General features: G+C 42.3%; 1 protein-coding gene across 1 annotated transcript in view; it reads left to right on the forward strand.

Moving 5' to 3' along the window:
* Positions 1-23,728, forward strand: part of gli3 (GLI family zinc finger 3) — a 213,944-nt gene that overhangs the window by 19,831 nt on the left and 170,385 nt on the right. The window contains exon 2 of the mRNA XM_036558807.1: positions 15,143-15,320. Coding sequence (XP_036414700.1) covers positions 15,185-15,320 — 136 coding nt within the window. The 5' untranslated portion in view covers positions 15,143-15,184. The remainder of the gene's footprint in view (positions 1-15,142; positions 15,321-23,728) is intronic.

The raw sequence follows: 23,728 nt of genomic DNA on the forward strand, positions 1-23,728 counted from the left end.
ATACAAGAAGGGTGTTGTGAAGCAAAACAGTCCCTAAAGAAAACGTATTAAACTTAATTTCAGATTGACCACTATTTTCCCATCATAAATATAAATTTGTAAAAACCCAAAAAGCATGTGTAGGTTCACTGGTGGTTTCTGATAGTAAATAAAATGAGTATATTTGCTCTGTAGACATCAGGACATCTGGTTCCCATCACCACCACTGTAAATTAATCTGTCAGTAAGTTTCTCTACAAATGAACCATTTCACACCAAACCGGTCTGAATGACTTTGTTTCCATCTCAACCAGAAATTCCCCTTCAAGATTACCAATAGCTGTAATAACTACCAAGCAAACCAAATTTTCCAGGGAACCAAAACTGCATATCCTCACTCACACTTAATCACACATTATATTAAAACTGCCGGCAGCTGTTTTTCCTTTTAAACAAACCAAACGTTTGAGCCTTCAAAAGGCTAAACTCTTAAACACATAGCTGGCCCAGTGAGCCTGACTTAACAACTATAAAACCTTTGTATAAATCCAGCGTTCAAAAAATAGCTCCGGGTTTTCATCCGAGCCCGTTTTCATCTGCCTCATCTAAAGAGCGAACCGTCTGTCTTCACGGCTCACGCCCCAGCTGCAGCGTGTTATCTGCACGCTTGCTTTAGCCTCCCGTGTTGTAGCTAAATTCAACAGTTTGGCGAAAGCTGCGCTCACTTCTGCTTTCTCTTGGAAACTTTTCTGCGAAGATGGCTCAGAGCCCACCTGATAAAAGAGTGAATGGACGCAGGAGCGAAAAAATGAACGAGCGAAAAAGATGGGTGGGGGTGAATTAAAGGGAAAAAAAACGTTAGAATGTCTCTGGAATGTATGACTCAATAGCTTTTGGAAGCTGGCCCACTTCGGTCAGGAAGTGGGCTATAAAAGTGACTCCTGCATTCTTCTTTCTTTTTCTTTCACTCTCTCTCACTCACTCACTCACTCACTCCTTCACTCCCTTCATTCTTCCCTCCCTCTTTCCTTTCCACACTCTCTCCATCTCTCCTCCCCTCTGCTTCCACCCCGGACGGCGTCCAAACTCCTGGATAACTTCATCGGGCCTGCTTCTAAAAGCAGACTCATCCCTCGCTCCCCTCCCTCTCCCTTTATCTCTGTTTATTCTAAAACTAATGCGCTCCCTTCGCTTGACCCTCTGCTTCTGCTCTCGGCCCTCCTCCATCCATCTTTTCCTTCTGAACGTGTTTGCGCCTTTATTTCGCATTCATCCCCCTCTCCCCCTCTCTTGCCCTCTCTCTCTCGCTCCCCCCACCCTTTCGTTTCTTCGCGACGTGGCTGCGCACTGCAGGATGACTTCATCTAGTCTAATTTCTGGCCTGTAATAAGCTCTAAATGGCAAAGCCGCCAGGGTCTGTAGAGGAATTAATAAGAGCCAATAAAGTGTGCCTGTGGGGGCAGTGAGCTCTCTTTAAGTAAACATTATGACTCCTCCAGGGGGTTGCATAGAGGGGGTTTGGGGGGGGGTGGGGAGTTTGGGGGTCCGAGCTTTGGCTTGATGAATCGTCCTGAAGCTGTGGGACGGGTAATTTGCTCCTTGATTCCGCACCAGTGGGGCTAATAGGGCCTCTACGCTTCATCTGTCTGATTGGATAAGTAAGCAAATATGTGTGTGTGTGTGTTGTGTGTATGTGTTGTGTGTGTGTGCCTGTGAGTGTTTTATATGCGCACTGCAGGCCAATCGTTAATCAAATGACCAGAACGTTATGATGCAACAGGATAACGGTCCAAACTTCAAAACTACGTCATCATCATCATCACTTTTATTTATATAGTGCCTTTCTGATGCTCAAGGATGCTTTACAGTCAATACATAATCAACAATACATGACACAGAACACACACACACACACACACTCTCCACTGTTCCCATAGCTTGTGCAGGGGACTTCAATGACCATGGTATAGAGTCAGTTTGCTTGCCCAGTAAGGGTCCTTAGCTGCACAGAAAGTCTCACACTGCAACTACGGTGCATCACACAGGAGGCGGCCCGGGATGCCTAGAAGGCCGAAAATGCTCCTCAGCCACAAAGGGTCTCGATCTCGGTCATCGATCAGGCCCCCAGTCCAGAAAGCCCTGTAGCCGCGATACAGCGTCACTCAGGAGGTCAGTCCAGGCTGCATCATAGCTGAGATGTAGCGTCACCCAAACAGCCAGTCCAAGCAGCCTCTGAGCCAGAGATGGAAAATCGCTCTTGGCCAGTATCTCGGTGGATGTGACGGCTCCCCAGCCAGCAGGAAAACATCAAAACATACAGACAATTAACACAAAACAAATAAAAAACAATATAAAGCAGCAGCCATATTGCGCCAGCGTACTTACAGCGGAAAGCATGCACATGCACACACACACACACACAAGTCAGAAGTATCTAGACAGGAAAGAACAGTAAGGTGTACGATGGAAAATGGTCTGCAGATAAAAGATCTCTCATCAGTCGGGCTCATTTGGGGGCGCTTAGTCAGAATAGAACGTCCCACCAGTCAAAAACAATCTACTTTTCAAAGGCTAGGAATGCCAGATGCTCTGGTTTCTAAATAGATTCATCAATCACATTTAGGGCCCTTATATGTAGAACGAATTCCGAAAAGAGGCAACTAAGAGTGCTGCACAGTTTTTATGTACTATTCAGTGGCTAGTATGCGGTTTGGGACGCAGCAGGATTAATGCGATGGGAAATCTCACCTGCTTGGATTTCAGCTGGTTATCACTGCAGTGACAAATCAAATAAAATCAAGGCAGTGAACTCAAATACGTTGGTTAACATGCTTTTTAAAATGAGTTTTAAAGTATTCTAAAAATGTGTCCTCCATTCTAGCCTCTGTTACTCTGTGTCAACAATTCATACAATTATTCGGGCTGGAAACAAAAACTAGAGAGTGTTTCACTTTAAATGAGACCAAGACCATGAGAACAGAGCTCTTTTTACCTTGGCTGTGTTGCTTTAGGCAGAAATTAAACGACAATATCGGACCAGTATCAGACAATACTCAAGTTTCAATATCGGTATTGGAGAAGAAAAAGTGGTATCGTGCCATCTCTAATAGTGAGAGTGAAGAACTGAATAGGGGACCCACTTTCCCACTCTTTGGTTTTAAAAGATTCAGCACTAGGTAACTGTGCACTGCTGCTGTTTATCAGCTGCTTTTGTTGTATATTAGTAAACAAATCACTGCCCTTTATTTTCTGAAAACATCAAATGTTCTCGCTTGCTTTGACAAGGTTAATGTTGGCCTCTAGTGTATATATTGAGATGTTAAAATCCCTAAAAGCCTTGTTTCCGAGTGATAAACCAGGGTGGTCAGATGAACAGGAGACCGTGACTACACTGTGGTGTCCAGCACCTGTTGGGAGTCTTTGAGGCATCTGTTTTTGACAAGCGTAGCTCTGGGGACACGAGCAGGAGACCCTTTTTAAACTGTACCAGGCCTGCCACCGCCCGGCGCTTGATCCCAGTCAGCGCAAGCAGTGTGCGAGTGTGTGTGTGCGAGTGTGAGGGAGACACAGTTTTCATCAGCAAAGAAATTCCTCCCTTCACTCATCAGCTCCCTGGGGTGCCCTCTCACACACACAGCACACACCGGAGAGACACACACACACATATTCACACAGCCCTCCGTCTCCCTTTGGACTTTCAGACTCAATGTCTGTCACACAGACATGAAGAGGGAGTTTGACGCATGCACACAACAAGGAAACCACACTCTTGTGTGTTCTAGAGCCCAGCAGAACACCTTGACTTCACCTGAATCTGGTCCCAAAGGCCAGGCGTTACCACTTATAACATCTCTGAACCCACCAGCCAGGCGGAGTTACAGCTGCTCAGGAGAGAAGGGTCTGTCTGCAGCCTGCAGGACAGGGGCGGAACCTGGAGGGGCTGAGCCAGTTGACCACTCAGAGTGGGCGAGCTGACCAATCACACAGACACAGGAGCTCAAACAGAGCGTTTCAGACAGAGGGCAAATAGAGATGAATAGTATGAGAAAAAATAATGTTCTTGGAACATTAAAGCGTGTAGATCTATTACAGTAGACCCCAAAAACAAACAATTAGCATAAGTCCCCTGTAAAGCCATATTAAGACCTCTGAAAGCCACAGTAGATTACATTTGGCTTAAAATTTACACAGAGAAAAGCAACTTTTAGATAAAGCGACAAAAAGTTTTATTTTATTAAATGTATATGAGTAGAGTGTAAAAATGAACTTGAACTTGATGTTAATCAACATTCCCGTTGTATAAGTGGAAGTTTTATAAAATCAAGTGATTACTTAAATGCAGTCTGTCAGCCAAGGCATGTTTTTTGTCCAAAGTTTCCTTTATTTGCACTGAAGCTAGAAGGCTAATGCAGCTAACAGGTAAAGAACACTTACACTCTGCGAGCCTTGCAGGGCCTGACGTGATCTTGTAATAAGAATACGAGGACAACTTGTTAAACTTCTGCTCGCTGGAATGCAGTTAAATCTGCCACTAATACCCACCCCAAACTCGTCTAGACTGCGCCATTATTGTGTGTGGTAAAATAAACAACACAAGCACAGCAAGCTGCTAAGTGGAATGCTGTTTCTTGGCCAATAGACTGTTTTTCTCTTGCAATAGGTAATATTTATTTTTACTGCATGCAATGTGTTCTCCGCACATGCAACACACACCCACATGCGTAACTGAAGTTTTTTGGAGGGACTTTTCAGCCATGCTAACTTAACACGACAGTGCGGTTGTCCGTCGGAAAATGTTGATGAGTGCCCTCTTTCATCACGAGGTGGTAGATTGGTGTAGATGATAACGTTCCCACCCACATACGGGCCAAAATTTCTCATGGTTGTTCCCATGAGATCATATCTGGCCCCACAAGGCCAATAACTGCACGCCGAACTCGTTACTCACTTACTTCCAACTACACTGCGTTAATCTTAAGTGATCTTAAATAGACTAGCTTATACTGTTTCTGACACTGCAGGCCGTACTGTTAACTACACACTTAAAAAAGATGGTTCTTCAAGGGTTCTTTAGTAAAGGAAATGGTTCTATTTAGAACCATGAGTTCTGTATAGAACTTTTTTCATGCTTTAATGCTTCTATTGTTTCTGAAACTGCAGGCCGTACTGTTAACTACATACTTAAAAAAGATGGTTCTTTAAGGGTTCTTTAGTAAAGGAAATGGTTCTATTTAGAGCCATGTGTTCCATTTAGAACCTTTTCCATGCTTTAATGCTTCTCTTGTTTCTGAAACATTAGGCCGTACTGTTAACCACACACTTAAAAAAGATGGTTCTTCAAGGGTTCTTTAGTAAAGGAAATGGTTCTATTTAGAACCATGAGTTCTATATAGAACCCTATTCATGCTTAAATGCTTATATCATTTCTGACACTTCACGGCATACTTTTAACCACACACTTAAAAAAGATGGTTCTTTAGGGGTTTGTTAGTAAATGAAATGGTACTTTTTAGAACCGTGAGTTCAACCTTGAGACTGATGGAAAATGTGTCGTATATGGTTTTCTTATAGCACCTTTATGAAAATGCTCCTATGTAGCACCGAAAAAGGGTTCTGCTGTAGTTGTGATGTCAAAACCGTAGAAGAACCCTCTCAGGTGCTATATCGACCCATTTTCACATTCTCCATCGATCTGAAAAAACATTTTCGCCATCCAAAGAACCATTTAAGCATGGGATAGATTCTATATAGAACTCATGGTTCTAAATAGAACCATTTACTTTACTGAAGAAGCCTTGAAGAATCATCTGTTTTGAGCGTGTATATAAATGGGAGGTGTATATGGACAAAATTGTCCCCACTTTGTCCATCTAAGGGTGAAGAGTTCAAGTTTTATCTTACTTCTTCTATTTTTTCCGAGAGGATAAAAAAGCCCTTTGGAATCAAATGGAGTGAGGAGCCTTTGTGAGAGTGAGAGTGAGAGTGTGATATACCACTCTGGGGGAAAAACAACAACAGAACCTTATCGTTCGTTGCTTTACGTCTTCTGAGTCTGTCCTTTCCCCTCTCTGCTCCTCCTTATGAGATGGCTTATGAAGCAACTCAAGGCAGAACAAACAGGCAAACAACGGCGCTAATAAGCCAAGGAGCCGGCGCTCGCTAGAGGTTTCTTATTGTCATCCTGCTTTTCTTCCTCTCTTATCTACCGAGCAGCGGGCGCTGAAGAGGGGCCGTGTAAGCATTAAGATTACATCGTCGCGCGTTTGTTACTCAGGAACGCAGGGCGCGCTGGGCTCGTTCTGCGGTAAAAGCTCTTCGGCGTCCCTTTCTGTTCCGTGTCTCTGTTCCTCAGAGGGAGAACGAGAGAAGGAGAGATGGAGAGAGAAGGAAAGAGGAAGAAAAAGAGCGGGCTAATCTCATTACCGCCCCACATGGCACTCACCGGTGGGACGGCAACGCCTGCATCATTCGTCCTTGAAACATCCACCTCGCTCCCCGGCACCTCCTCCTCACGCTCATCAAGGCTGATTTATACTTTATGTGAATGCATGTAAACATACAGCTCTGTGCTAAAGTCTCAGTATATAACAAGCATATAAACTGTTTATCTGGGCTATACGTACTGCTAAAGCCTGAGTGGACTGATAAATCAATGTGATGATCAGTTATTAATCTCAGTGTTACTGAGCTCTGCTAAAGCCTGAGTAGACTGATAAATCAATGTGATGATCAGTTATTAATCTCAGTGTTACTGAGCTCTGCTAAAGCCTGAGTAGACTGATAAATCAATGTGATCAGTTATTAATCTCAGTGTTACTGAGCTCTGCTAAAGCCTGAGTAGACTGATAAATCAATGTGGTGATCAGTTATTAATCTCAGCGTTACTGAGCTCTGCTAAAGCCTGAGTAGACTGATAAATCAATGTGATCAGTTATTAATCTCAGTGTTACTGAGCTCTGCTAAAGCCTGAGTAGACTGATAAATCAATGTGATCAGTTATTAATCTGAGTTACTGAGCTCTGCTAAAGCCTGAGTAGACTGATAAATCAATGTGATCAGTTATTAATCTCAGTGTTACTGAGCTCTGCTAAAGCCTGAGTAGACTGATAAATCAATGTGATCAGTTATTAATCTCAGGGTTACTGAGCTCTGCTAAAGTAATGTACATCTACATCTAGAACATATATTGATAAGGCAGATTGGAAAAAAAGATTCTCTACTGGTTCTTTAATGAGAATGAGAAAGAAAATGGTTCTATATAGAACCATAAACACTCAACGAACCCTTTGCATGGCTTAAGGGTTCTTTGCATCATGAAATGATTGCTCAGATTAATGGAGAATGTGCTGTAGATGGTGCTATGCAGAACCTTTTTTAAAACAGTTCTATATAGCAGCAAAAAGGGTTCTTCTCTTGTTACAAGCTTGATGTTTTCACAATAGAGGAACCCTTTTGGGTACTATATAGAACCCTTTTTAAAAAGGTTCTATATAGAACCATCTATGTTCTCCATCCCCATTCTCCATCAGTCTGAAGAACCAGTTCATGATGTAAAGAAGTCTTTAGTCATGCAAAGGGTTCTTTGAGTGTTTATGGTTCTATTTAGAACTATTTGTTTACTAAAGAACCTTGAAGAACCATCTTATTTAAGAGTGCACTGTAAAAGAGGCTCAACCTAAAAAATACTTCACATAGTAACGAGCAATTAAACTCGTTTTATTCAACTCAAAAATGACAATGATTGAAAGAATCATTCAAGTATGTATTTTTGTTGATAAAACTAGTTAATTTACTTTTTAACACATTAAGTAATTGTTTAAGTTGATCAGATGAGCCATTTTTTATAGTGCATGTAAATCATAAAATGAATATATATGTTTTAATTTAGGGCAAGCTGCATACCAGGTTCTTTAGTGTTCCAAATTGTTGGTAATTTAATAAAATTCAGATTTTTTTTTATTACGCACCCCCATCCAACCAAAAAAACAAACAAACAAACAACAAAAAAAAGGTATGAACCAAACCATGCCTGACACAGCATTTTGAGATGGTCGTGCACTTATTATATAGCTTATTTCTAGACATTATTTACTTAATTTAGGTAATTTTATTAAGTAAAATTATCTCACTATAGTGGCAGATGATGTTGCTGGTTTCAAGCTCATTTCTTAAAACAAGCAAAATTATCTGCCAATATAGTGAGATACATTTACTTAATAAAATAACTTAAAACAGGTAAAAATGTCTAGAAATAAGATAAATAATCTTAAATTAAGCTCACACCAATCTCAGCAGGGGACATATTAGATTTATTGACTATATTTGAGACAGTTTTACTTGACAAGACACCATTTTTGCAGTGCAAAATTCGAGGTCTGACCCAAACTGTGGATTTGGAGAATTGTTACTCCCCTAATTATGGAATGGGTCACTGAATTCATTTAGAACAATGCAGTGTATTCAATATTCAGTCCTCACTACGTCTTCAAAGTGTTCTGCCAAACCCTGAAGCCGACGTCTGCGCGTGGCGACTCACGTGTTCTCAGGTTTGCAGGAATCTCTGGAGCGATATCTGTTATAAGGGCTGGGCACTCACTCACTTTTTCCTTAGCAACTTCCAGCTTCCCTTCATTTCTCCTCAACTTTCGCCCTCGTTCCTGCAGGTCTTCCTCCTGCTCCCTCTCTCACCCTTCGTTTTGCCTTGTTCTCCTTTTTTTTATCTCTCTCTCCTCCCAGGTTCTCGGGATCTCTCTGGTGAGGTGCAGTGGTGTTGATAGGTGTCAGATAAAGGATTTGGGAACGGGCTGATGTAATGATGATGAATGCGGTGCTGTTCGCCTCCTCTCTCCACAGGGAGCCGGGAGAACAGAGCCTCGTTGTGAAGCGAACCCAAACCGCCGTATCCGCAGGCTCAGTCTGAGCCATTACCCAGGACCCCTATACCCTCATCCGAGACCCCCATGCACATATCAAATGCATGCGTCACCCCGATCTGTGCCATGTACTAAAACACACAGTGCAGAAGTGTGCTTGGATTGGATTTTTACCTCGAACCCAGATTTTGCGTGCTTTCCATTCCCGAAACGGAGCCCAAATTTAGACTGGAAATGTACCGTAATCTCACCCACTGTGTTAAAACACAGACAATAAACCCACGTGCCCAAGTCCTAAATCTCAGCATAGATGGTTTTCGATAAACTGCTCAAAGCGTTTGAGCATAAACGGACCTTTCTTCCTGGGAAGAATAAAAGGAAGAATAACAAACGCCTTCACACATAATGATGAAGATGGACGCCTTAAGAAAAAAAAAAGATATTTTAATCACAATATGCTAAGCAGTCAAAAGTTTATTCTGTTGTTTGACTTTGATGTCCCGTTTGCCACTGACTTTCAACTCCTTGCTTTTCTCACCAGAGCGTATAATTTATGTTAAATTGATTTGCCTAATGTGCTTAAAATAAGAATCTTTCTTTTTTTTTTCTTGGGAGCAGTTCTGAATTGTGGTATTTTAAACCTGGTTAATCGCCTCTCTTTTCTGTGAGTGAGGATTACGGGCCGGCACACATAAAGAGAACGCCCTTCCTCTCTCTCTCCGCTAATTGGGTGTGGGACTCCATCAGAGAGAGGAATAAACATTAATATGAAAAATTTACATTTATTTTGGGCAGCGGAGCCACTGAGCAGAGGTTTTAAACGCAGTGCATTGTGTGCAGCTTAGTGGTGTTTGAATAGCAGGCTATTGTTCGCCGGCTTCGTTTAAGAGCCATGCGCTCGTCTGCTCTGTTCTCCTCACTTCACGTCACGCAGGCCTTGACGAGGGCTGTGTCGTCGTCGACCTACACACTTTCAAGTACACCTGAACTTGTTCAGGTTCGTGTGGAACCAGGAAGAGGCTGATATTTAACCCTTAGAAGGTGCAGTTTTCCCCGGAAATAACAACAGCATAGAAATGTTAAGGAGCTGTTTCTCAAATTCTGACAAATCTTTCAATAGAAAACACATTTGTGTTACAAGAGGAGATATTTTGTGCGGAGCCCCGATGATGACATCCTGTATAATGAAAATAATGCATGGCCACAACTTTGTAAGGTGTGGGAACAAGAAAATTAAGTCATGGCCACAACTTAGTAAGGCTTGGGAATGAGATTCTAATGCATGGCCATGACTCAGCAAGGCAAGATCTCCCTCCCACACCTTACTAAATCGTGACCACAACTTAATTATATCATTCCCACGCTTTACTAAGCCGTGGCCACGCATTCGGATCTCATATCCATGCCTTACTAAGTCGTGGCCACATATTCTTTTTATTTATACAGGATTTTTATTTATCCAGGATGTCACCAACAGGGCTACATTACATAAAATAGTACATTTATTAGCATGTAGTTACATAATTACATTTGAATGGTTCTGTATAGAACCATGAACACTCAAAGATCCAATTGCATGTACAACACATTCTCCATCAATCTGAAGAACGATTTTACCATGTAAAGAATCTTTTAATCATGCAAATTGTTCTTTGAGTGTTTATGGTTCTATATAGAACCATTTTCCTTACTGAAGAACCTTTGACAAACCATCTTTTTTAAGAGTGTATAGAACTGTGAACAAAGTGCTTAGATGGTTCTGTACATGGTGAAATGGTTCTTAAGACTGATGGAGAACGTGTTGTATATGGTTCTATATAGATCCTTCTTCAAAAAGGGTTCTATATTGAACCAAAAAGGGTTCTGCTATTGTGACAGTGCCAAGCTTGTAACAATAGAAGAACTCTTTTTGGTGCTACATAGAACCATATACAATATGTTCTCAATCTAAAGAACCATTTCACCATGCAAAAACCATCTAAGCATGCAAATAGTACTTTGAGTGTTCATGGTTCTTTGTAGAACCATTTTCTTTACTAAAGAACCCTTTAAGAATGTATAGCAAAATGACTATTAACTTCTTAACTGTAACTGTAATTAATTACGCAATTAATTGTGTAATTAATTATGCCCGCTGCGTTGCATCGCTGTTGGAACCAAACCTCACATCTCCAAAAGGCCATTTTACAGGAGGAGAACACAATTTTCCTAACTTTTAATAGAAGTTAATGGACTTTTTGTTTTCCGTTCATCATTCTTCTACCTGCTGGTGGCAGCTGGTGATTTCAAATTATATCAAAAACTGAAAAATGATAAAAGTGGAGAGGTTTTTTCATGACAGCAAGGATAAGAACGTTACAACTCCAGGGTTAAAAGCCTCTGAGAGCTCAAAGATGTGGTGTAAAATGAAGGGTGAGGGTGTAAAAGAGGGAGGAAGAGGAGAGGGATTCTCTGTTGGAACACCTGTGGGATTAGGTGGCGGTGAACAGGGGTCAAGGGGGCTTACGGTTAGTGGGGAGGGTCCTGGTCTTAATTGGACCCTCCGCCGGGCCGAGAGCACAAAGGGAAGCGCCCGCCACGCTCGAGTGGACGGGAGCTGCGAATGTTTGCTTTTCCAAAGGAATGTTTATACCCATGATCTCTCTTCTCCACTCTCTCTCTACCTCTCTCACCCCCCCACCTCCTCTCTCTCTCTCTCCGTGCGCCTCTCTCCGCCCCTCGCCGTGTCTCCCATCCTAAGACTTGAGCTTAGCTTTCCTGTCTTTCTCTCTCTCTTTTTTCTGCCCTCTTTCTGGATCACCGAGGGATTGAAGAGGAGGTGGAAAACCGGGGGTTCAAACACACACAGCCAAACGCACCCATGTGTCAGAAGGCCAGTCAATAACAGGCATAAAGGACTCTCTCTCTCTCTCTCTCTCTCTCTCTCTCTCTCTCCCTCACTGTCTCTCTCTCTCTCTCTCTCTCTCTCTCTCCTCTGCTTTACCGCGGCTGAGCGCGCAGAACTGCTGGATGGTGTGTAATGTGAAAGCGATGGGGCTGACTTTGGGGCTCTGTTCGTCTGATCTCCCCCCCACTCTCTCTCTCCGACAGCCTGTCAGCGCCGGAGCGCCTCACCCATCCACAGCAACCGCGCTTACCGCCAGACCAAAGCCGGCCGGCTGTGTTCTTCTAGCCGGGGTCAGAATCGATCGTTAGCCTGTGAACTCGCCCCAGCTAGCGGCTACAGCTCCACTCTCTGCCTTTAACCCTTAGACGCTCTGAGTGCTCAGTGTTGCTTTTCTAGGCCATTTAAATGTAGTTACACCAACAACACGCACTTAAAGAGATGGTTCTTCAAGGGTTCTTTAGTAAAAATTGCTTCTGTATAGAACCGTGTACACTGTACATAATTCATAGAGGTGAAATGGCTCTTCAGGCTATTGTAGATGTTTCTATAGAGCACCAAAAAGGGTTCTACTATTGTTGCAATGTCAAGTTGTAATAATAGAAGAACCTATTTTGGTGTTATATAGAAGTATCTAGATCACGTTCTCCATCAATCCTTAGAACCATTTCACCACTTTAATTATGCATAGGGTCCTTTGAGTGTTCATGGTTCTATATAGAAACATTGTCTTTGCTAAAGAACCCTGGTTCTGTATAAAACCTAAAGGTCCTCTACTGTTAAAAGCGTGACATCGTAATAGTAGCAGAACCATTTTTGGTGCTCTATCTACAATAATAATAGAACTGTTTCACTACACTCTCAAAAAAGATGGTTCTTTAATGGTTCTTTAGTAAAGAAAATGGTTCTATATAGAAACATAGAAAACTCAAAGAACCCTATGCATAATTAAAGTGGTGAAATGGTTCTGTAGATTGATGGAGAATGTGCTGTAGATGGTTCTATATAGAACCTATTTGAAAAGGATTCTACATAGCACCAAAAAGTGTTCTTCTATAGTGACAAGCTTGACATTGTAACAATAGTAGAACCCTTTTTGGTGCTATATAGAACCATATGCAACACATTCTCCATCAATCTGAAGAACCATGCAAAGAAACATTTCATCATGAAAAGGGTTGTTTGAGTGTTCATGGTTCTATATAGCACCATTTTCTTTACTAAAGAACCATGGTTCTATATAGATCCAAAAAAGCTTGACACTGTAGCAGCAGCAGCCCTTTTTAGTGCAATATAGAATTGTTTCAGTACACTTTTTAAAAATATGGTTCTTCAGGGGTTCTTTGGAAAAGGGAATGGTTCTCATTGGAGCCATGACTTCTATATAGAATCATTTCATGCTTAAATGGTTCCTTGCATGGTGAAATGGTTCTTCTGATTGATGAAAAATGGCAATTTTTGGAAATGGTTCCATATGGCACCAAAAAGTGTTCTATTGTTACAAGCTTAACAACATTAACAACACATTCTCCATCACTCTGAGGAACAGTTTCACCATGCAAAGAACCTTTTAATCATGCAGAGTGTTTTTTTGAGTGTTGATGGTTCCTTACAGAACCATTTTCTCTACTAAAGAACCCTTGGAGAACTATCCTTTGTATGAGTGTATAGTTAGTGATGTGAGGAGCTCCATTTACAGTTTGCATTCAGCCTTGTTTCCGTCTGTTTGCATGTCAGCCGGTGACACACGGCAAAACAGGAGGCTTTAATCTTCCCGCAGAACAAAATAACACCTTTATGAATTTCATACGCTAATAAAATATCTCCTTCTGCTCCGGAGCAGCGATGTGGTCTGGATGAAGTTTGAATCACAGAATTTCTGCGCCTGTTTCCGTGAGCTACAAGTCAGAAATGATCAACATCATCTTTTGTGGGCTTACAGGAATAAAAGCACGCTAAACTCTGATTGGGTTACTCTTTATTTCATTCACTCTGAGCTCTCAGAAGCTGCTGCTGCGGAGTATTGACTGATGTGCCTGTATTCATATGGGTGTGATTAAGGGAAGAACTTGAGTTTAATATGTTTTTGATTGGTTTTGTGAGGGGGGGGGGGTTGAGGGGGGGTTATTGGGTTGTTGTTTTTTTGGTCGGTAAACCAGGATTGCTTGCAGATGTTGTTCTCGAATCTAAAAGCTGAGCAAAAAAAAAATGCCTAAACAAACAAAGCGGCTGTAACCAAACCCCCCCCCACCACCGCTCCAAATAACCCCCTCCACTTTTATGGAGCACGGTTACACCCCTCCTCTTGGGACTTAAGCCTTTATAACTTCAATAGCTGTGTTGTAAGACCCAGTCAGCTACCACTGCACCGCTCATAACTTCTGTCACAGACGCTGAAGACGATTAAACATGCTGTTCGGTGCCGTTACTGAGTCAAACAGTTGCAGACTAAACATCTCTACCAATTAAAGCTGAATTACAGAGAGCAGAATTTATGCTATATTCCAGCCCAAGAGCTTTTCCCCCCTCCCTTTAACATCCAACAGCGTATGGGTTTTCCTTATAGCGGCACGGCACTATCCTAAAAAAATCCCTCAGCCTTTCAGTGGGAAACTTTCGAATGTTTTTCCCCCAACTTGTTGCAATAAAATGTAATCCTAGTCCACATGAGGGCCGTCCTCTCTATTCATGCGGACCCCTAGCGACATTTTAAATTCCTCTTGGAAAAGGTTTTGGCTGTATTCCTAGCTGGTTGGCAAATCTGTAACTGAATCAGAAAGAATCCTCTCTTTTTATTTATTTATTAATTTATTTTTTTTTACTTTTTTGTGGCCCGCGAGTGGAGCTCTGTGGAACCCCTCTCTCGAACAGTCTGCTTGGCTGAACCCAAAAGAGCCAGCGAGCCAGAGAAAGAGCTTAAAACTAAAACAAGCGTTTACTGCGCGGAGGAGAAAATGGCCCCAGCACTCCGATATTCCCAAAAGGAGCTTCAAACAAACCTTCATTTCAGGCGGGTGTGAGTTTCTCACTCTCTGAAGTATCCCCGTAAGGTTTTGCCTTTGTGTGCGTGTTTTGAGTGGTGATGGAGAGCTTTGGTATACACAGTTTATACCCACCTGCAATCTTCTCCCTCCAACGTGTAACTAGTCCTGAAACCTCAAACTTTGTTTTTCGCGTGTGTTGAAAGTCCAAACTCTCTCATGAAGGCCTTTCCTGCAAGCCAGTTCCCTTTGATGTTAATGTTTCCATGTCTTTTTTTTGTCTTTTAGGTTTTTCATTTCCAGAAATTGGCATTTAGATGTGATTATCATTATCAAATTCTTAACTTTTTTTTTTTTGCTAGCCACTTAGAAACTTTTAAGTCTAAAATCAGCTGCTTCACCATTTCACTCTTTGGAACCCACAGGTGTCCCGGGTTAGATGAGGCACTGAGGAATGCGCAGTTGCCATGGAAACCCAGTCCCAGGCCAGTTCTGCAGCAGAGAAGAAGAAGAAGGTGGAGACCATCGTGGCGACCAAAAGCTCCTCCTCGAGCCGAGCCGACATCAGCGAGAAGGCCGTGGCCTCCAGCACCACCTCCAATGGTACGCTTCACATCCAGCCTTTAACGCTACAAACTGACTCTCACTCAGGGATCAGCTCAAAGGAGCAGCCCAGCAAAACATTCACCTCCCACCCCAAATCAGCCAGGACGTTCTGAAAGTCTGTCACGTAGCTTGTTGTATGAAAGTATGTTGCATAGCTGAGAACAGCAGTGGAGAGCCTGAACCTTCACACCCCGAATTATGTCCCTTTGTATAAATAGCAGAAACAGAATCAGATGTACAAGGACCTTCATCAGGTGCAGGTGTTAAAAGAAAGTACAAAATATATATATATATATATATATATATTATTACTATTGTTGTCACTTTGCACATCCTTGATTTTCAATTTTGACAGGAAAAATATATTATTGCTTTATTTATCTTTGGTATTGGAAATGTTCGTTAAAACAATGAATTTTTGAGTAAGTTATTCATCTTTATTGTCTTCATTGTTAGTTAGTAAATGCATAAAACAACCTCACACAAGCTCACAGTAATTCATAATCCGAATAATCGATTATTAGTTTCAATAATAGATATTGAACATTAATGTGAGTTATGGCAAAGGAACCGACTCACTCAGACGCCGTCCTACATTCTCTGACAGTTCTGACTGGACCTACTGTATAGTCCACTCTTGTTTTCTCCTAGAAAAGTTCCTATGCTTACGTTTTCTTTCCTTGAGTGGACGATTTCCAGTGTTGTTACCCCAAAAATCAGTTTGACGAAGTCTTTTTTGCAGCTTTAAAACTCTTTAAACGCTTACGAGGCAGATGCGTGTGTGTGTTTCTGCGTGTGTTGGTTGATGAGTGCGTGTGTTTTGCTGATATGTGGTCCGGGTTGCGCTCCACTCCATATGAGAGCCTCTGGTGATATGGCAGGAAGTCAGGAAGAGACTTTATTTTTTATTTTGTCAAACGGAGACATTCCTAAAGCATCTTATGGGCTCTCTCTCTCTCTCTCTCTCTCTCTCTCTCTCTCTCTCTCTTCGCTCTTGTTCATTCCCAGATGGCCTGCACTCTTTCATTAATTAGAGGTGAGGTTGGGGGTGGGATGGTGGGGGGTTTGTGGGGGTGCAGAGTCTTCCTGTTGCAGAAAAGCATGGATGCAATTTGGCTTTAGTAATTGCGTATTTTTCTCTGTAGCAGGAGGCTAATTACTCTGCAGAGCAACATACGGTTTGTCTTGGAAAGTTGAGTAATCATTTGGACCGGCTGCAGTTCAGTCCAAGCAAGAGAGAAACCCGGCAGTTCGCTGGTAAACTAACTCCACCGCCACCTGTGCGCTGTGGAGCTCCTCTACAACTAAATCAGCAGTTAATGTGAAATCATAAATGTACTAAAACAGGTAGTTCTCATTCTAAACTCTGATTGGTGGAGCCACGTTCAGGCTGCTTGACGTAGACACATGAACTGGAAATGTGCCAAGTTAATAAAAGTTTTATTTTCCCCACAAGGTTCTCTTATGACATTTGTGTGGTTTTATGTACCAAAAACAGTCATAGTTGATTTCTGCATGACCATTTTTTAAACAGGCTGTTTTTCTTACTGTACCTTTAAGACTGATATATGTATACAAGCTCTGCAACAGAACGTGAGTGGGCGGGGCTAAACTGCTGTAGACCAAATAGGTGGATAAATGAGTTCTTGTGAAATCAAGAAACAGTGAAATGGAAATAGGCTGTTTTTACAGTTAAGCATCTGTATATGGAACACTTGGACTAAGTAGTGATATTGGGCCTCATTCTCCAGTATCTTCCTAAGTTTGTTCTTAAGTGTGTTCTTGATGAAGGTCCTAAGAAAAGGTCTCCGTCAGATTCATGACGTGTTCTTAAAGCGCAGAACTGTTCTCACCTTTGTGCTCTTGAGTGTGTGTAGATTCTGTTCTTACCTAAGAACAAATCCCACATAAGAGAACATTGGTGAGTCAGAGTCTTCGTCAAAACTGCGTAAGTTTTAAGAAAATATTTCTTCTTAAGAACGGTTGGAGAACGAGGCCCAATATTTACAAATGACTTGTGAGGACAAGTAATTGTTGTAAGTTGTAATAAAGTGAAGACAATTTGTTTTTTCCATGATATGGGCCAATTAAAAACCATGCTGTTCATGAACTAACTGTTATGCTCGGCAGCCGTAGCCTACTGATAAATGAACTGTACCACTTGGTGGAATGTTTACTGTGATCATAAATATTTGATTAAATTATGTATTGAACGTCTATATATTTTATCATATTTTATTTTGTTACTGTTTTCTAAAAGCAGTAAACCATGCTACATGGTTTCACTTCAGTGCCTAACAACACCCTTTAACCATGGCAAAATCACTCAGTTGCACCAGCTTTTTCTCAGCGAAATTTCACAAGCAAGTGCATTTCAATGAAATTTTGCAGGTTTAAAATGATCATTTGAAGGAGAGGATTGCAGCATTGAACATCCAAAATAGAAAAAAGTTTAATTAAATAAATCAGCACATAAAAAAGTAGCAAAATGATATGCAGACCCATAAAAAGCTGTAATAGATGGAACTACTATTTTTACTTTTTGTGTTTTTGCCGTCTGTAGTAAGTGAGTTTGCCAGATTGCTGACTGCTAGGTTAGCTGCTTGGCTAAGCACTGCTGCACACAAGATTCATGCCACTGCCACCAACCACACCAATTTTCTTCAACAGCTCAGCGTGGAGCACAGTGTTCTTGCATGTATGTAATTACCAGGTATAATTATGTTTACTTTTGTGTTTTTTTTACTGTTTATGGTCGGCATGTTTGCTAGCTTGCTAACTGCACCAAACTGGAGGATGTTTTCATCGTCCAGTCCAGGCTAGCCTGTTTCCCAAGGCCATGTGCAAGTATCTAGTGTGCCTAACACACAGCCTCTTTAGGCTTATTGCTGTATGTGACCGCAGACTCCCACCTTAGCCGCACTGTCCCATCAGTCAGAGCGCCACGCTAAGAGTCCCTCACTCATGAGATAACTTACACATTCCTGGTGTGGTTATAATTACCCCTCCATTTCTGTCCCCCTCCGTCCACCAATACTCATAACCTCTTATCTGATGTAACTCAAAACCCCCCTCAACTTTAACCCCCGGAGCCCAGGCCGCCCCCGCGCTCCAACAAAAGCCAATTGTTAGAGTCTGAAGTGCTTCAATGGCTGCCTCGCTGACTCGGGATCAGCCGTTCACAGCGTTCGGAGGGAGCTTCATCCGGAGCCGCGTGCCGGAGCTGGTCCTGGGACGGCCGTGGTCTGCGCCCCTGCTCCACACGCAGGGGAAACCCCAGACAGAGCTGAGAGAGTCTGCACCACCGTCTTCAGAGGGAAAAGTGTGGAGTGAAATTTGAGCTCGGCAGAGTGTGGCAGCAGGTCGGAGAGCTCAGATGCTTCACTGCAGTTTTGAGCTTTGAAAAAGAAAAAGAAAAGAGAAAAGACAAACTTTAAAACTGCAGGATTATTATTCAGGTGTTAATCTTAATATTCACTAACTAATACTGTATTTTAGAGACTTAAGCAGGGCCAGTGTGGGACTTGTTTTCCTGTGTGTGTAGAGTTTGGGGTGGGCTGGTCAGCATCATTGCCTTCCTGCAAAATAACTTATTCTAAAATCTGCATATTTTTATCTTCTCAATTTCTTACTCTTATTTATTATTATTATTATTTATTTATCTTATTATTTATACAGTACACTATTATTCATATGCTACCCTCATAAAAAAGATGGTTGTTCAGGAGGTCTTTAGTACCGTGAACACTGAAAGAACCCTTTACGTGAGTAAACGGTTCTCTGCATGGTGAAATGGTCCTTCAGATCACTGTATATAGTTCCTTATACAACCTTTTTGAAAATAGTTCTGCATAGCACCAAAAGGTCTATTGTATACAAGACATTATAACAGTAGAAGAACACTTTTCGGTACTATGTAGAACTACTAGTACTCTATTACCGAACGGGTAATATAGAACCATCAAAGCACATTCTCCAGCAATCTGAAGAACCAATTCACCAGGCAAGGAATCATTTAATCATGCAAAGGGTTCTTCATGGTTCTATGTAGAACCATTTTCTTTATTAAAGAACCCTTGAAGAAGTGTCTTTTTTAAGAAAGTGCACTGAGATAAAGTGATAAAGTGAAACCGGCGAACGTTTTTGCCTTAAATATGACACAATCATAACCGTCACTTTGCTACAAGCTAATGCTACGTAAGCTAAGGTCAGCTTTTCTCTCTGCCCACCTGCTCGGCTATCTCCTCATCCCCTTAAGTAGCTTTCTCATTCAGGTGTTCTCGGTTCCACCTCGGTTTTTTGCTGTTCTTGTTGCTGCTGTCCATCTGATTCACACGTCAAAGTTGTGAAGAAAGTAATTGAGAACTGCTTTTTCACACCACTGAGCTGAGTTTTCTTATACGAATTTCCCCCAAACAACTGCAGACGTACACTTGGATGTGATGTGTAGTTTGTCTGAGTGTTCTTGTGGTTATATGTGTAAGTTTATATATTAGCTCACAGTAAGCGGCCCAAAACACTACCGGCCCACCGGGAATTCTGCCGACTGTCCCGATTACCTGCCGCTTCAGTAAACCTGTTTTTGTACTGTAGCTGTAACTTTTTTTTTTTTCATGAAACTTTTTCCTTTTCTGTTTTTCTCTCTCCTTCTCTCTCTCCACCACACTCTTTCCTTTTCTTTTCTTTTCTTTTCTTTTCTTTTCTTTTCTTTTTTTTCCTCTCTCTTCCATTGTTTCTTTTGTTTCCCCCTTTCTCTTGCTCTTTCTTTCTCTTTTCTTCTTTCTCTTTCTGCCTTTCTATGCCTGGCTTTTTTTTCCCTTTTCATTTTTCTCCTTGTTTCTCTCTCTCTTTCCCACTCACCCACTTCTTCTTTTTCTTTTTCTCTTTCCTTTTTTCTCTTCCTTTCCCTTCTTTTCTCTCTTTCTGCTTCTCTCTCTATGCTTCTCTCTCTCAACTCTCTCTGTCTCTCTGTGTCCCATTCTTGAGTTCTCAATTCCTTCTCTTTTTTGTCTTTTTTCTTTCTCCCTCTCCCCCTCTCTCTTTCCTACTTACTCTCTCTCTTTCTGTATTTTGTTTTTTTCTCTTTCTTTCTCTTTTCTTCTCTCTCTTTCTCTCTCTCTCTCTCTCTCTCTCTCTGTCTCTCTCTCCCTCTCTCTCTCTCTCTCTCTCTGCCCTGTAGAAGTTCTCTGTGAGAGTTGAGCGGTGGTGAGCGGTGGTGTGTAATTGTGCAGGCTTAGTGGGGTGCGTTCCCACACGGGCGGCTAAAGAGCGGCGCAGGCCGAGCGCTGCATTCATCTGTGGAGCCGCTCCCCCGGCCTGACAGCTCAAAGGAGCCCACTGCGCCGCCACAATGGCCTGATTGGTCCTCTTTCGGAGGGGCCGGGGGGACGCCGCCTTCCCCCCCTCAGCCCCCAGCTTTCGCCAGGCAGGTGGACCACAAAGTCCCCTGATTCTTTTGTTGCTGCCTGGGCGAGACAGAGCGAGAGAGAGAGAGAGAGAGCGGGAGAGAGAGAGAGAAAGAGGGCAGGAGAGAAAGTGAGAGAGGAAGAGATAGAGGGAAGAAAAAGAAAGAAAGATAGAGAGAGTTAGAGAGAGATGCCTAAACTATTTGGCCAGCTAAACTCTGTCGTCATGGAATAATTTACTAATAAAAAGAGGAGAAAAAGGGACAGAAAGAGAGAGAGAGAGAGAGAGAGAGAGAGAGAGAGAGAGAGAGAGTTTCTAGTTGTTGTAAAGTGAAATAAATAGTTAAAAATGGAAATAAATAAATATTTATTTAATTTAATTTATATAATAAATAATTTATATATAAATTTAATTTATTATATAAATAATACTCATTATGTTAGTCCTGCACTCTTAAAAAAGATCTTTAGGTTCTTCAAGGGTATATAGAACCATCTCAAAGAACCCTTTGCATGCTTAAATAGTTTTGTGCATTTTGAAATATTCTTCAGATTGGCAGAGAATATGTTGTAACAGTGGAAGAACTCTTTTTGGTGCTATATAGAACCATCTACAACACATTCTCTGCCAATCTGAAGAACCTTTTCAGAGTAATAAAAAAGTCCAGCGAAAGAAGGAGGGAGTAAAAGGGTAGAGGAGAGGAGGGAAGGAGAAGAGAGGAGAGAGTGAAGGAGAGACTGAGAGGAGGGGAGGGGGAGAAGAAGGAGGGAATGTGAGAAAAGCAGAGGAGAGCTTTGGAAAATCGTAAAGGAATGCGTGCAGCGGCTTTGCGGGGTGCAAAATTTGGCGCCTAAAAAAGGGAAGAGTTTTTTTCAGCGCTTGTGCCGGGCAGAGCGTGACCAATCAGAGCCTCAGCAGTGAAACGCAGCGCTGTGGAGATCATTTTCTGTGTGCATTTAGGACATTAGTGGACAGAGTGGACAGCGTGGACAGTGCACATGTTAAAAGGGTCATATGAAGGAGAAAGGAATGTACGACCACATTTCTGCCTGAATGACGTGATGTAGATACATATATTTAGTAGAACATGCAGCTGTTTGTATTTGTAGCAGGAAATGTGTGTGTATGTGAATCAGGGCTTGATCGATACATCACATGCCACGTTAATCAGGTGCGGATGAGAAAAGACGGATATTGCTTTGAAATTGATTATTTTAAGTTATAATAAATAAACTCTCTAACATGCCTGTCCATTATACTGGTTTGGCAAGTAAGGGGAAATTAAAATTTCATTTTTGATTATTTCCTGTAATTACATTTTTAATTTAAATTAATTAATTTAATTTAAATTACACTATATAAGATTTGGGGATTTGGAGACCTCTTTGGTGGACATGTGTAATTGCACACAATTTGCAGAGCCACACTCTGCAAGAGAGAGAGAGACAGAGAGAGATAGACAGAGATGGAGAGTGAGACAGAGTGAATGAGAGAATGAGAGGCAGAGATAGAGAGAGCGAGACAGAGACAGATAAAGTGAGACAGACAGAGAGATAGAAAGAGAGACAGAGTGAGAGAGAGGGAGGGTGTGAGTGAGAGAGACAGAGAAAGAAGGAGAAAGAGAGAGAGACACACAGAGAGAGAGTGAAACAGAAAGAGAAATAGAGACAGAGAGAGATAGAGAGGGACTGGGAGATAGAAAGAGAGAAGAGAGAGAAACAGAGCAGAAGAGATAAAAGAAATAGAGAGACAGCAAGAGGATGAAAGAGAGAGCGAGTGATACAAAAAGATAGAGAGAGACAGAAACAGAGATAGAAAGGGAGAAGAGAGAGAAACAGAGCAGAAGAGATGAAAGAAAGAGAGAGAGAGGAAGAGGGAGAGAGCCATAGACAGAGACAGAGAGATAGAGAGAGAGACAATGAGAGAGAAAGGGAGAAGAGAGAGAGAGAAACAGTGCAAACGAGATAAAGAAAGTGAGAGTAAAAGAAAGAAAGAGAGAGAGAGAGAAAGAGAGGGAGAGAGCGACGGACGGGGCCTCCTCTCTCTTTTTAGGCGGGCATTTAAATGATCAGCAGTAAATAGAGGGACGTCAGCTGACAGGAATAAAGCTCCTGTTAGCAGTTCGGGGCGGAAAGTAATTTCCAGATAGTCTGTGGCGGCTCGTCTTTGTGGCGCTCAGATAAGGGTTCATTTCAGCGGTGAGCAGACACACTCACACACTCTCACACACTCACACACTCACACACACTCACACACTCACACACACTCACACACTCACACACACACTCACACACACACTCACACACACCCGCCCCGATCCTCACACACCTGTGATAACAGCTTGTGGAGCCTAATTGAAAATGTGCTTCAAAATGGATTTTCACTTTTCTTCTCTCTCTCTCTCTCTCTCTCTCCCCCTTTCTGTCTTTCTCTCTCTCTCCATCCCTCCCTCCCTCTTACAGAAGTTCATCCTGACACCCCCCTTTCACTGTGCTGTCGCCCCCCCCCCCCCCCCCATGCTTCTCCGTTTGTCGTTGTTCCTCTGGTGGGGGGAAATATTGAATGGATACAGAGGACGGAGTGTGTGTGTGTGTGTGTGTGTGTGTGTGTGTGTGTGGGGGGGGGGGGGTAATTCCGGGGGCCGGAGCGCTTGTTCGCTGCAGTGTGTGTGCGGATCATCGCTCATGGCCGTGTCAGCGCAGTGGCAGACGTGCGATCAGTCTTATTAATGAAATCATTGATCACTTGATGCGACTCATAATCAACTGTTTCCACACTGCGCTCCCCCTCATACCATCACTTTCTCCGCTCTCGCTATTCCTCTTCTCCTTCTCCGCCTTTTCCTCCCTCAGTTTCTCTCTCTTTCCTTCTTTTTCTCTCTTTCTTCTCACACGCAGGCGCATACAATATGTACATCGGTGCTGTCCAAAGAAAAATGTATCTCCGTTTTTGTCCATTTTCATGATGATTGGACCAATAGAAACGCTTCAAACTCGCTT

The sequence above is a fragment of the Colossoma macropomum genome, unplaced genomic scaffold (genome assembly GCF_904425465.1).
Source record: "Colossoma macropomum unplaced genomic scaffold, Colossoma_macropomum, whole genome shotgun sequence".
In the NCBI taxonomy this organism is placed as follows: Eukaryota; Metazoa; Chordata; class Actinopteri; order Characiformes; family Serrasalmidae; genus Colossoma; species Colossoma macropomum.